The following is a 14,818-nucleotide window of genomic DNA, read 5'->3' on the forward strand; positions in this document are numbered from 1 at the left end:
CCCTTTTAATCCCCTGGGCGGCCCACCGTCAGCCCATGACAGGCTTGGATCTAGGTCGGATCCGGGTCCAAATTTTTTATTTATTTTTTACTTTTTTTAATTTTTTTTTTACTGGGTTTTACAAATACAATAGGAGTGCCCAAGCATGAGTTTTACCAAAAATAATACAAAGTGAGATCAATTTCAAAAGCAATCAAATGCACACAATAGCCATTATGGGCATACATAAGCGATTTCACTAATGAAATGCTTAGAAAAGCATGCAATGAAATATGCAAAATTACAAAAACAAAATATAAAAATACATACAAGTCCAAAATTGGACAATACAAAGGCATGAAGGTATAATATAAGCACAAAAGTACAAAAGCATAGGTCCACTATAGGACAACACAAAGAGCCAACGTAGGGCAACACAAACAAGTAAAAAATATATTCTTTAATGAATATATGCTTGAAAAAGCATAAACTTATACAAATTATGCAAGACAATCAATCATGGAATAACTCATGCAACTAAAGCATGATGCAAAATGCATGAAAATATTTCAACAAATGAGTTTAGGAAAAAATATGAAGAGATTAAAAAAAACTCATACATCATAATGAATGAATTTTGCAAATTAAAACATTAGTTTGACCACCACAAGCAATCACCTCCTAGACCTCCAAACCTCAAACATCAAGTGTATCAATGACTAGAACAAAAACATAATCATCATGTCACTAAAGGGCCAAAGACACACACAAAGGTGTGTATAAACATCTCTTGTCTATATTTAATGACACTTAAAAACAAGTGTATCAGCGACTAGAACAAGAGCATAAGGACAACGAAGGGCAAAAAACACACACAAAGGTATGAATAAATTTCTCTTGTCTACATATAATAACACTAAAAAATCAAGTGTATCAGCGATTAGATCAAGAGTATAATGCCAACAATGGGTTAAAAGCCCACACAAAGGTGTAAATAAACATCTCTTGTCTACATATAATGACACTCAAAAATCAAGTGTATCAGCAACTAGATCAAGAGTATAATGCCAACAACGAGCTAAAATCACACACAAAGGTATAAATACACATCTCTTGTCTATATATAATGACACTTAGATAAGAGGCATAATAAGAGAAAACACAAAAGGTAAGAGAGCTTGTAATGAAAACACACTAATGTTATCAATAAATTATTAATTTTAACCATCTTTTGAAGCACCATGGTTTCAAAAATAGAGTTATCACAGATAAACAGAGTTACAATAATCCATAATAACAATGGTCATACAACAAATGAGTGATATAATACACTCAAATGCGAAGATCAAAAACTGTTAATTAGAATCAAATCATAAGTTGACAATCTAAACTGACATAAAACGAGGTGCACACAACTCACCCCAACATCTCTGAATAAAATAACAAGGCCAAGAGAAATGATGCATCATATAAATTTATGTGATGGACACAACAAATGCCATAAAAAGGCAATAAATACTCATGAAAATCATTTTCTAAATAGGTGAGTTCATAAAAAGAACCGATTTGAAAAGACAAAGTTTCAAATCAAAATCCAATAAAGAAGATGAAATCTTAGAATGAATGTAGTGCAATCATATGCCCAACAATGTCCTATGACAATTTTTACAATCTTTAATAAGCAAACAAGAATCATGCTTAATATAAGCAATTCTTCAAAAATGAATTCATAAATCCACAAGGAATAAGTGCACTAAGGCACATCACATACAAAAGATCCAATAACTCTCAAAGAGAAGATAAGAACAATATATATGACCTAAAAAGAAGCCTTTTAGATTTAAATCATAAGTCTACTATGAGACAACAATGACATGTAACATTAACATAGATTCTTGAGAAAATATTTATAAACCCAAAAGCATACATAATTATCACTAACCATGAATACTCAAAGAAATAAGAAAATCTAATAACTTATAGCCACATAGGCTATACAAAAGCTATGAATTTTAATACTACATACTAAACATCAATCACAATGCATCAAATATAAACCTTCTAAGGGGCAAAATACAATCCACAAGGAGAAAAACAAGTTAATATTATGACATACAAAATGCATTAAGTATATGTGAGCAAAACATCCAATGCAAGTCATTTGTAATACGAATGACAAAGAAAAATGAACACAAGTCATATATAAAAATATCTAAGATAATTCTCAAGCATAATCAATCGAGAATGTTTTTCAAAGAATTAATTTAGCACAATGAGAGCGATATCTTAAAGTCAATCATTGAAGTCACCTAAAAATATGAGACATGAGCACGTCGATGTGAGAGCATACAAGATATTCATGGTATTACCAAAGAATTAAAATTATGATGACTCAAGATATACATTATAGAAGAATCTAAATTTCTCAAGGAACACATTTTTAACATAAAATTCACATAATATACCTAATAATCATGATACATGCTTAAGGGCACCAATGATCATTATGATAAAACAAAATACATGCAATAAAAAAGTAGTATTTTGCAAACAACATGAAAAACATATAAGCATAGTATTTAAGATTTTAAAGAAAACCACATACTCTTGTAAAACATAATTTTTATAACGACATTTTTCAAAAAATACACATATTCATAATCAAAACATATATTTCATGTAAACATGCTTACACAAAAACATATATCAAAAGTCAATAATTTTTCACACGTTCTAATTTTAATTAACTTGAAAACATATTCATTTTTAACATATTAATAGATATCTACTATATTTCAAATACATTTTTTTAATAAATACCATAAATATTTAAAGTACTGAATCTAAAGAAAATGCATACTGGCATACAAGAGTCTCGAGTCCAAGTCGTTAATCAATTCAAATATTTCTTTCGAAGCACAAACACGAACAAGATACCAAGACCAAGATACCTTGCTCTGATACCATGTCACGAAATGGCATGAAACCCAAGACATTCTAAATCGTAATCCAAATGCCAAATCAAAATACATTTGAATACTAACAAGATACAAACTAATACAAGTTTTGTAAATAAATGATTTCATTCATAATGAACAATAAAATACATAAAAATAAATAAAAAAACTCCCTACAAAATGCACTCAAGAACACTAAAAAATATCTAGAACTATGCAACACTCTCTCACCTTACAAAGGCACACACTGTTAGAAAATGACTTGAAATACATTGGGTTCAATAATGAACCCATACCTATGCACGTGAAGTGCAAATATACCCATTAAAGGGAAACAACACAAGCACATAATGTGCTAACACATAAAACCCATAAAAAGGGAAAAATATGACATAAAGTCATAAGTTGAATATCATTGAAGAAATAATGGAGAAGGGGTAAAAACCCCATTACAATGGAGCAAGAGCTCCCTCAAAGATTAAGAAATACAAAGGGGAGAGCCCCTATTTATAACAACAAAAAGGAGCCTTGGAGGGGCTCCACTCATAGACGTTGGAGCCCCTCCAACGGTCACAAATGTGACCGTTGGAAGGGGCCCAACGTCTATTTGAGTGGGCCCCCCAAGGTACCTTTTGGTACTTGAGAAAAAAAGAAATAAAAATAAAAGAAAAAGAAAAAGAAAATAAATTACAATCACATTCATAAAGTGAATGTGCGTAAAACAGAGGAAAAGACTAAAATACCCCTACGGCTAAACAAAAGGAAAATATATATTTTATATATATAAATAGGAGGATACATATACATGTATACCATATATGTATATGTATCATCTTTTATATATATAAAATATATCTAATTACAACAATTGATGGGTACATTTTAACACCCCCCCTCAAGCTTTGCAAGGAAACGAAAAGATTGAAAAAAGGGCAAAACTCCACGAGGCTTCAGTGACTCCAAGAGGCTTCGGCAAGGATGCAATGAAACTTGAAATAGCCTTCCTCCAATTGTCTTCAAATAATGAACCCATTTCCCGAACCATCCAGGGTACTTCCCTTTGTCCTATCTCCAAGATCCTGAGAAAAGAAAACAACAAAGAACAAGTAAACAATATCTTTGCACTTTACTAAAAAAGGAACATTCCTAACAAAGTGCAAAATTTATGCATAATATGATAGTTACTTTAGTATGAAACAAAAAATTTAGAAAACCAAAGTTTCTAAATCATACATTATGTTAAAACAAAATGAGCGGAAGCAAATTATGCAAAAATTGCAAGAATGCATAATGCATTCATAAGGTCCACCATTGGACAAATATAACCCCATAATGGAGAATAACAAAAATATCCACTAAGGGATACCACAAGAAGCCTACGAAGAGGCATAACATACATATGCTTTATTGAATGAGAGCCCAAAAAAGGCCATAAAGAGCATATGCATATACGAATCATTATATGAATTAATACTCAAAGAACTAAAACATGCTTCAAACATGTAGTGAAGTTCCAAATAAGAGAAACGAAGTCTCCAAGTATACTTTAGGCAAAATAAACCCAAGAGTTCACAAGGTTTTTTTTTTTTAAACATTTATGAAAGTCACACTTAATTGGAAAAAAAAACATTTTACATATAAGGGTGGCAAAAACCATAAGCACTTAATATATAGATTAAATGCTAAGAAATCAACTTGATATGCATATCAAAAAGATGATTTACTTGAAAAATACAAGTCATGAATGGAATTTTGCAAATTTCAATAATAGTTTATTCATTACAAACAACTTCCTCATTAGTCCTCCAAAACCCATAAATCAAGTGTATAAGCTACTAGATCAAGAATATAAAGCCATTAAAGGCCAAAGACACACACAAAGGTGTGTAAACGAACCTCTTGTCTACATATAATAATACTTGAAATAAGTGCATCTACGACAAGAGCAAGAGAATACATGCCAACATGGACTAAAAAGTATCGCTTGTCTACGTAAAAATACACTTAAAACCAAGTATGTTCAGCTACTAGAACAAGAGTAATAAGCCAACCATGGGCTAAAACATAATACATCTCTTGTCTACATAAGATGGCACTTGAAATGAGTGAAATAAGCCAACCATGGGCATACATCTAAGCGACTAGAACAAGAACACAAACGCCAACATGGACTAAGATCACACACGATGGTGTGAATCAACGTGTCTTGTCTACATATAAGATCACTCAAGACAAGTGTGTTCAGCTACTAGACCAAGAGAGCAAAAGCCAACAAAGGGCTAAAAACACACGAAGATGTAATAAAATTCTTGTCTACATATGATGACACTTAGATAATGGACATAAAAGGAAAAGACTTTTGAGGCAATAAACTTGTAATGAAAATAAACCTCGAATAAAACAATACTCCTTTTAAAATGAATTCTCATAACAATAACATGCATGTAAAAAAAAAATATCTTCAACAAGATACTATAATCGATAAAATAAAATTCTTGAAAATAAATGTGTGAACATACGCACACCAAGAACATATGAAACACTTGTGCAAAAAAACACAAAATCACAAATGTGCAAATGCACTCATAATTTTCATAAACAATGGAAGGTTGGGCAATAATCCCTAAAACCTTGATTTCAATATACCTTAAAACATTTTAAGGTTTCAAACATCATATATCCATCACATTTATATATAAATAAGAGCATCCATAAGATCAATGGCCAACATCAAACTAGTGACACACTCATATACCAAATCATTCTAGAGTCCCAAGGTGCCCATAACTCACCTCAACCCCCATCTATAATATGGTAAGTGGACAATCTAAAAAGACATAACAACGAGTGTCACACTCATAATTAGAGATCATATACCAAATCATTTTAGAGTCCCAAGGTGCCCATAACTCACCTCAACCACCATCTATAATATGGCAATTTGGACAATCTAAAATGATATAACACGAGGTGCCCATAACTCACCTCAACAAACATCTCTAATAAAACAATAATAAGGCCAAAACAATGATGCATTAAATAACATGTGATGGACAACTATAAATGCCACAAAAAGGCAATAAACACTTTAGGAATCATTTTTCAAATAAAAGAGGACCGATTAAAAAAGGTCCAATAATCAATAATGTGCTTTATAACAACAATTTTGCATAAACACAAATTATGCTTAATCTTCAAACAAGTCATTTATACCAAAAAAGACTTATTAAGCAATAAACACAACATAAAGAATTCATCAAGACAATCAAGCTTTTAATCAAAGAAATCATAAGAACCGTAATGGTTCACAAAGAAGGCTTTAACACAATACTCAAGGAAAGAATATTTAAAACACTTGAAAATTTATAGATTTAGGGATTAAGTCCCATACAACAATTTTTTAAAAAATCCTTTGATTGTGATGAGATATGCGGAAACATACAAAGTGCTAAAAGCACTTACAATGATTTAAAAAGGACTCAATATCTAAATTCATTATATTTTTCACAAAAAGAAATGTGCATAAAGGCTCCATAATGCAAAAATGTCTACAAAGAGACAATACACATGTAAGCACAAAAGGCTTTATAAAAGATGTGCACGAAGGCACTCATACAATACTTGAACAAATACACACCAAGGTGTAAACAAACATGCACTAAGGCATGTATTTCATAAAAAAGAGGGAATGCATACAAGCGCAAATATTTGAGAAACAAATGTGCACAAAATACAAAAATACACAAAAGTGAGCAAGTATGCACTTTATAAAAAGAGCAATGCTTGAAATTCTCAAACTTTAACCATTGCAATTGAGGACAAAGAAAACCATATTATGGCCAATGTAGGCATTTTTAAAAGATATTATTAAGAGGTTTCGAAACCTTATGAAAAATACAAACCAACAAGTTTATAAAGATAAAAAATGAAATCATTTATACCAAAAGGATGCAATAGATGAACTATGCACTCTATGTAGTGTGAGAAATTCCTTTTAAAAAATCTTTCCTAATGGTTTATCATAAACAATTTTTCAAAAAAGAAACATTGAAAAACTTTTAGGAGTTCTTATAAGTTATCATTAACAAGAACTACTTTAGGATTCAACAAAGATTTTAGAGGTGAGAGATTTTCATATAAGGATTATATCAAATTTTTCAAAAAATGCACTAAAATTCATAATAAAAAAGAGGAACTCAAATCAAATTAGGGTTCATATGAGAGTTAAGAAATTTTAAGCAAAGATCATTACTTTAGCAAGAAATCATATATATAATTTTAAAAATTAACTTATAGGTCAATCATGAGATACTTATGTAAGAATTATAAATCTCACATAATTGAAGGTAATTTTAAAAAACATAAATTGCTATTATATGCGATGAGTAGTTCGATAGACGCAAATTATATATTTGAACAACAAACGAGTTCACCAAATTTGAGTGGAGATATTTTTAAAATATACGAGCATACGAAATGTGAAAAGACATAATTCAACTATCATAACCATTAAACGAACAAACTATATGCAAGAAACATATTTTCAAATGCATAATACTTTAAGAAAAGGGATACATACCGAATAACTTCAAAACAAAAAGGAAGAGCAATGAATACTTCACCATTTCTTGATCGACACGCTTTCCGTTGCACCCAAGAACAACCCCATCGTGACCTTGCTCTGATACCATGTTAGAAAATGACTTGAAATACATTGGGTTCAATAATGAACCCATACCTATGCACGTGAAGTGCAAATATACCCATTAAAGGGAAACAACACAAGCACATAATGTGCTAACACATAAAACCCATAAAAAGGGGAAAATATGACATAAAGTCATAAGTTGCATATCATTGAAGAAATAATGGAGAAGGGGTAAAAACCCCATTACAATGGAGCAAGAGCTCCCTCAAAGATTAAGAAATACAAAGGGGAGAGCCCCTATTTATAACAACAAAAAGGAGCCTTGGAGGGGCTCCACTCATAGACGTTGGAGCCCCTCCAACGGTCACAAATGTGACCGTTGGAAGGGGCCCAACGTCTATTTGAGTGGGCCCCCCAAGGTACCTTTTGGTACTTGAGAAAAAAAGAAATAAAAATAAAAGAAAAAGAAAAAGAAAATAAATTACAATCACATTCATAAAGTGAATGTGCGTAAAACAGAGGAAAAGACTAAAATACCCCTACGGCTAAACAAAAGGAAAATATATATTTTATATATATAAATAGGAGGATACATATACATATATACCATATATGTATATGTATCATCTTTTATATATATAAAATATATCTAATTACAACAATTGATGGGTACATTTTAACACACACCTACCCATATTTATAGAGAAAAGTAGAGGAGAGAAGAAGTGGAATGGAGAGGGGAAGTCCTCTCTCATTAAAGAATGAGAGAGAGCTCTCCCAACGACTAGAACTCTAGCCGTTGGGAGCTAGTCAAACTAGCTTTGACTTGACTTCCATATATATTTACAATATATATAATATTATATTTATATATATATATATATATTAATACAGTATATACATAATATATATTAAACAATATGTATATGTATACATATACGTATATATATACTTATATTACATTAGCCTTAACAAATACACCATAAGAATCCATTTTTGAGACTATGAAAATCAATGGCTCGCAATTCATAAAAATAAAGGTGGTTTAAAAATGATATAAAACATCAAATTTGAGTCAACTTTAACATATAAAAATAATAAATAGAATATGCTAAACATGATCTAACAGTTAGACTTTTCTTGTGGAGTTTAGATTTATGTAAATCAAGTGACCATACTTGATTTACATAAATCTAAATTCCAAAAGCAAAGTCTAACCATTCAGTGATATTTTGTGGGTGTAAACATACTGACGAACTTGCCCAAACAAAGAAAATGGCCTAATGGGACATGTAATTCTACCACATTCTACAAATAAAAAAAGTCATATGTCTATATTGCAAGTTGAGAAGTGCTATGTTCATATTCCATGAATTAGAAACAAAAGCAGAGGAATTCAAAGTACCAGCTTGTGAGAGGAGAGCATGCAGTGCTGCACATCCTGGGCCTCCATTAGTGAAAAGCAAAATTGGATCTTTAGATGGATTATGCTCTGAAGTAGCAAAGTAATAGTACAAATGCCTCTTATGAACATCATTTCCCACAGTAATATACCTGTTCAATGAAGAGAAACACTCTTACATATCAGTTCAAGCATAAGAACAAGCATACAACACGGATATGTAAGACATTGTCTAAAGCTACTGAAGAACAAGCATACAACATGGATCTGTAGTCCATTAGACTAAAAAACTTATGCAGTTCAAATTTTTTTTTTCGTGGAAAAATCACGCATAAGATGTGAATATGATCAAATATAGTTACGATTTTTTGGGGAAAAGAATAACACAGGATGACAGAGTACAAACAAGATAGGTATGAAAGGTGAAAACATAAAGAACTCAAAACAAGAAAAGAAAAAAAAAGGAAATCAAAAGGAAATGATAAAATACAATCCTAACAAAAAAGGCATCTTCATCTATCGACTTCCTTCAGATTTCATGATTTTTTTCCTATTCCAAAGAAAGAATAATTTAGAGAAAGTGGGACAAAGCACATCCTAAAAAAATACGATAAGCAAGAAGGATTCTAAAAAGACATCAGCTCTACAAATCTTTTCATGGGCACAGTATAAATGATGTCTGTGTAAGATGCAGTTTATTTCCTGTCCTATATAAGCTTCATGATCAGGTGGTCTTCCTAATAGAAGAGACATTTGGCAATAAGCTTCTATGAGGTGCAATTACTGTAATTTTTTTTAATCAAAAGTATTATCGTCCTTGTATGGATGTCGCCACTTAAGAGTAGCAAATATTTATTTAGTTTTGTTCTTTTGTCTCGGTCATGCCATCAATGAGGTGGCATGATACACAAAAGACACATTTATAACCCATATACAATTGCCCTTTAACAGTTTTGACATAAATAAAGTACCATATATGTCATCCCTAATAATAGAGAAATTTAGGGCTACCAAATGCATGTAACCTCAAGTAGTACTCAAAGTTTTTAATGGTATCTGAGCCAGACACTTTGGTTTCCAAGTTTGGATCCATAAATCTCAGTCATCTTTACCTTTCTTTACTCTTCTTGATTTCCATTTCTCTTTGATTCTTTGTTTGCCTGGATTGCATTCCCTCCTCTTAGTTCTTTCCATCTTTCTTGCTTCTTTTTCTCCTTTATCTCTACCCTATTTTCAGCTTCATCTCTCCTTTTTCTTTCTTTTCTTTCTTTTCTCCCTTTTTTGTCTTATTTCTTCTTATACTTCTTTTTCATTTCCCTTTTTTCTTCCTTGCATTAGCCAAAGTCAGCCAACTGAATTCTGATGTCATCCTGGCAGCATGCAGCCCCTTCTTTCCTTCTTTACCTACTCAAAAACTGACATTATCTCTCAAAGATAGATCCTTAATCATCGAAATCTGAACCTAATTTTCTTAAGCTACCTTATCTCAAGGTTGATAAATTTAACCCCTTCTAATTGGCATTCCTCCTTAATGTACGTCACATGATCAACAACTCTGGTTTTCCCTTCTCAGATTTTAGTGATGCTTTATGCTTCTAGATGTAGATGATATGTTCATTATTATCATGTGAGGAAAAAAACTATATGCTTGGCTACCAGCCATGTTTTCGGTTAAATCCCCACCCCCCTGGAGATCCTCTCCCTGTGGAATAAAATCAGTCCCACCATAAACATCATAGCTTTCAAAGGCATTAAAATTGCTATCCACTCTTCACCTCAGCAACATACCGATAACGAACATTACAAGGATCGATACCTAGAATGCTTGTTCGATAACGTTACACATGAAACCTAAAACTTACAGCCATATATAAGGCATGAAGGATAGGCATAGATGACAAAATTTGTGCATCAACAGAGTAAATTGTGCAAAAGATGGTAGTAGGACGCTAGAACAAACTCGCATTGAATACAGCTAGAGATGCAACAAACCAATAATTTTCCACCTTCGGTAATGAAAAAAAAATATTATTACAAGACATCAACACTCGAACCGCAAAGCACCAACGGAGACGGATGAACATCAAACCAGCATTTAGACATTTACCAACACCGCTACACAGCCAATAACGAAATAAAAACTTTCTATCTTTTGTGTTGGTGGACGCATTAAACCCTCGATATTTCGTGCTGCGATCCTCTACGTTCTCGCACCGTCTGGAGACAAATACCAAAAACGTACTTCCAAGACCATTAACACCTCCTGAAAGGGAGGAGTCCTAAACACTCCATATTTCTCGAAAACTAACATGCAACAAAACAATCCATCCCTACGTCAGGATCAAGAAAAAACCTTCCCAGTCAAGAAACCAACACGGACGCAAGCGAGTGTGTGTGTGTATAATGGATGGCTTACAGCCTAAGCTAACAGACTCGCCATTTCATGAGGTCGCAGAGATCAATACATCGAAAAAAAAACAAAGAAGCCTTCATCTTCATCATCTCAAAAAAGAAAACCAAGATGAAGATCAGCAGTGCGGATGAACGAAGAAAAGAGAGAGAGAGAGAGAGACGTACCCAGCATAATGCTTCGAAGGAAGAGCGCCGCTGAAGCCTGGGAAACGCCTCACCTCGCTGTTGAGCGGCGCTGGTTCTGCATGGAGACTGCAGAAGGAGATGGCGGTCGCAAGGAAGGCGACCATGAAGAGAAGGGATGGAGAATATCCCCTGTAAACCATTGTGACTCTTGGAAACGCGAGACTGTGGGAGGAAGCGTGGGCGGGCGGAGTTGAAATAGGAGAGGCCACCTCTCCCTTTCGTGTCCAAAGGAGGAATGCTCTTTATTATCGTCATTTAAACCGACTTGAAAGCCTTTTAACTTTACTCCCCTGTAGGGGTGGTGGGCCGATGGGCCAAGCCGACCCGGCCCGTCGTAAGTCGAGTTTGGGTCAAGGTTTTAGGTCCGAGTTCGTTATATACTTGGGTCGGATCCGAGTCGGCCCGCAGGCTGCTGGGGCTCGACGGACCTGAGCTATTTATTAGTTTATAATAATATAAAAGTTAAAAATTTAAATTAATTGCTTAGTAACTTTTATTAATTTTATGAAAACTAGAAGAATAATTAGTTGGATACATGTGAACTTGTTAATTATTTATTATTTACCTAATTTGTTGCACTAATTAATTGAGTTTGAGTCTGGGCTCGACCCTCTTCACATTGACCCATTAGGCTAATGGGCCGAGTCATGGGTTGTTCTTCAAACCCGAGCCCGTTAAAAAAATGGGCCAAAGCCCGACCCATCAATAAACGGGTTGGGCCATCTTCAGGCTGGGCCGCACTTAAAAGTTAAAACCCGGTGGACCAAGCTCTAAACAGGTCTGGGCCGACCTGATGCCCATCACTACTCCCTTATGCATTGCACACTAGGGGTGGCAAAACCTGACACGACCCGCCAACCCGACCCACCAACCCACCTCTTAGGCGGGTTCGGGTTGGGCTTAAGCCAACCCGTTTAATAAACGGGCCGACCCGCGTAACCCGTTTATTAAACAGGTCGGGTTCGGGTTGGGGGTATGCCAACCCGGATGACCCGTTTAATAAACGGGTTAGGCGGGTGGGTCAACCCGCCAACCTGACCCGCCAACCCGTCTGCCAACCCGCCAACCTGACCCACGAACCTGAGAACCCGTTTACCCGACCCAACCCATTTATTAAATGGGTTGGCGGGTCATGTCGGGTTACCCGTTAATTAAATGGGTCGGGTTCGTGTTTGCCACAGCCGACCCATTTAATAAGCGGGTTGGGTTCGAGTTGAGGTATGCTGACCCGCCAACCCATCGGGTCGACCCGCCAACCCGACACGATTGTCACCCCTATTGCACACAGCTTTCTCATCGTTTAATAACTTTCCTCTTTGCTTATATAACCAGATAGAAATAGAGATCAGTATGGGTCCAGATCCACTCATCCCCTTAAGTCATCCCTAATTTCCATACCTCTCTTTGGGATTTGGTATTTTCATGACGCAAGTCATTTTGATAAAAATCCTACTTCGTAAAAGTGATCTACATCGTCCATTTAGTGAAGATCAACATTTGAATCACCCAAATCTGACTTGTTTGCAGGAATTTTTGGCTATTCAAAATCAACGACTGAGAAAACATGAATTTTTGTGGTTTAAAAATATTTTTTTATTGAAAAAAAGTATGATCCATCTATGAGGTCAGATTTGTTCAACATCGCAAAATTCATCTATGAGGTCATATTCTACCTTTTTTGAAAGTCCATTCTTATTAAATCAGCATCACAAAATTCATTTATGAGGTCAGATTTGTTCAAAACAACTTGCATCGGGTATGAAGATGGAGGGTGAGTGGACCAATGTTGTCAGTATCATTGGACTTGTATTGTTTGGCTAATGAATCGGTTGATACTGATTCTCATGTGAATAGTTATGAATTGGCCAAAAAATAATTAAAATAATATTAAAAAAAATTAAAAAAATTAAGTTATTTTTACATTTATTAAAAATATCTGATTTTTTGGAGAGTGGTGAAAGTTGTTTGCACAAATATTTATGCATTAAGCACGTGATCACCCTCCATCTTGGAGACAAGGCCTGGCCTGATAGATAGAATCAGGTGATTAATGCACAAATTTTGTGCCATGTGATTGCATTCTATCTGGACTCAATTGAGTGGAACCAAATTGAGGGAAGAGTGTGAATTTTCTTCATATTTGTGGATTTTCGTATTAGCATTAAATGCAACCCTTCTGTTTAAAAAACCAAATGTCCGCACTCCAAGGCTATGTTCACATAAACTAAGGTTTTTTGTGGTCCTCAACATACTTCTCCTCTGCAACAATTTTGGGTGATTCATTGGCGGCACTTCATCGTCAAGTTTTTTATACTTATCGACAAAGAGCTTTTCTCATAAACACATCTTTAATGGATGAAACAATTAGTTTTTTGAAACAAGGACTTGAGTCAGTTATTTTTTTAAAAATATTGGCATGTGTTAGTTATTTTGTGAAAGAATTGCATGAATTTTTCAAGATATCTTTGCATGTTCAATAGTCTATTCCATTTTTTCTTGAATTAAATCATGTGAGTGTTTGTTTGTCTAACTAGTTATCCTAAATCATTTGTTTACTTAATGATTTGTATGCCTCTATCTTGGTTGTTTACATGTTGTGTATCTTGTATTATAAACGTGATTATGAAAGAATGTTTATTTTTTGTTTTCTTAATAATTTGAGTTTTTGTATTGTCAATAGGTTATTCTATTTGTTGGAAATATTTTTTCAATAGTATGTGTCCTATCTCTATTGTATGTTTGTTTACCTATACTTCTTATTTTTGTTATTATAGGAAATTCTGAATTTATTTATTAGAATATGTCCATTGAGGATATTGTCTCGAAAGGGTCTACACCCACATCATTTGCTAATGTTGTAACACAACAAAAAGATTTAAAAAAGAAAAATTACACATTGGGCGATCCTTTCTACTATAAAATACGAAATAGGCTTGACACATGAGTAAAGGGGGAGCTTGCATTGTGGTTAAAAGCTTGGGTGCCCAACATTTACAACAGAAAATACAACATCACTAATCAGAAACCCAAAAAAAATTGTGCTCAAATAAACAACAACTAATAATTTCATCGTGACCCAAATCTAAGGTAGAATATGCAAAAAAAGGTTGATGAGATTATGGTCACATTTATGTCTTCCATCCCAAAAGCATCTAAGGAGGGAGACTCAGTGATAAAAAAAGTTTAACCCATTGGCTCACTCTGAGGTTGTTGCTAACCTCTATGACAGGATAA

At 33.8% G+C, this 14,818-nt stretch overlaps 1 protein-coding gene across 1 annotated transcript in view; it reads right to left on the reverse strand.

Moving 5' to 3' along the window:
- The window catches only part of LOC149833223 (serine carboxypeptidase 1-like), a 38,164-nt gene extending 26,440 nt beyond the window's left edge, over nt 1-11,724 (reverse strand). The window contains exons 1-2 of the mRNA XM_090013391.1: nt 11,564-11,724; nt 8,990-9,138 (exon numbers count right to left, since the gene is read on the reverse strand). Coding sequence (XP_089869517.1) covers nt 8,990-9,138; nt 11,564-11,724 — 310 coding nt within the window. The remainder of the gene's footprint in view (nt 1-8,989; nt 9,139-11,563) is intronic.
- Nucleotides 11,725-14,818: the final 3,094 nt, after the last annotated feature.

Source organism: Nuphar pumila, chromosome 7, assembly GCF_984573655.1.
Source record: "Nuphar pumila chromosome 7, dmNupPumi1.hap1.1, whole genome shotgun sequence".
In the NCBI taxonomy this organism is placed as follows: Eukaryota; Viridiplantae; Streptophyta; class Magnoliopsida; order Nymphaeales; family Nymphaeaceae; genus Nuphar; species Nuphar pumila.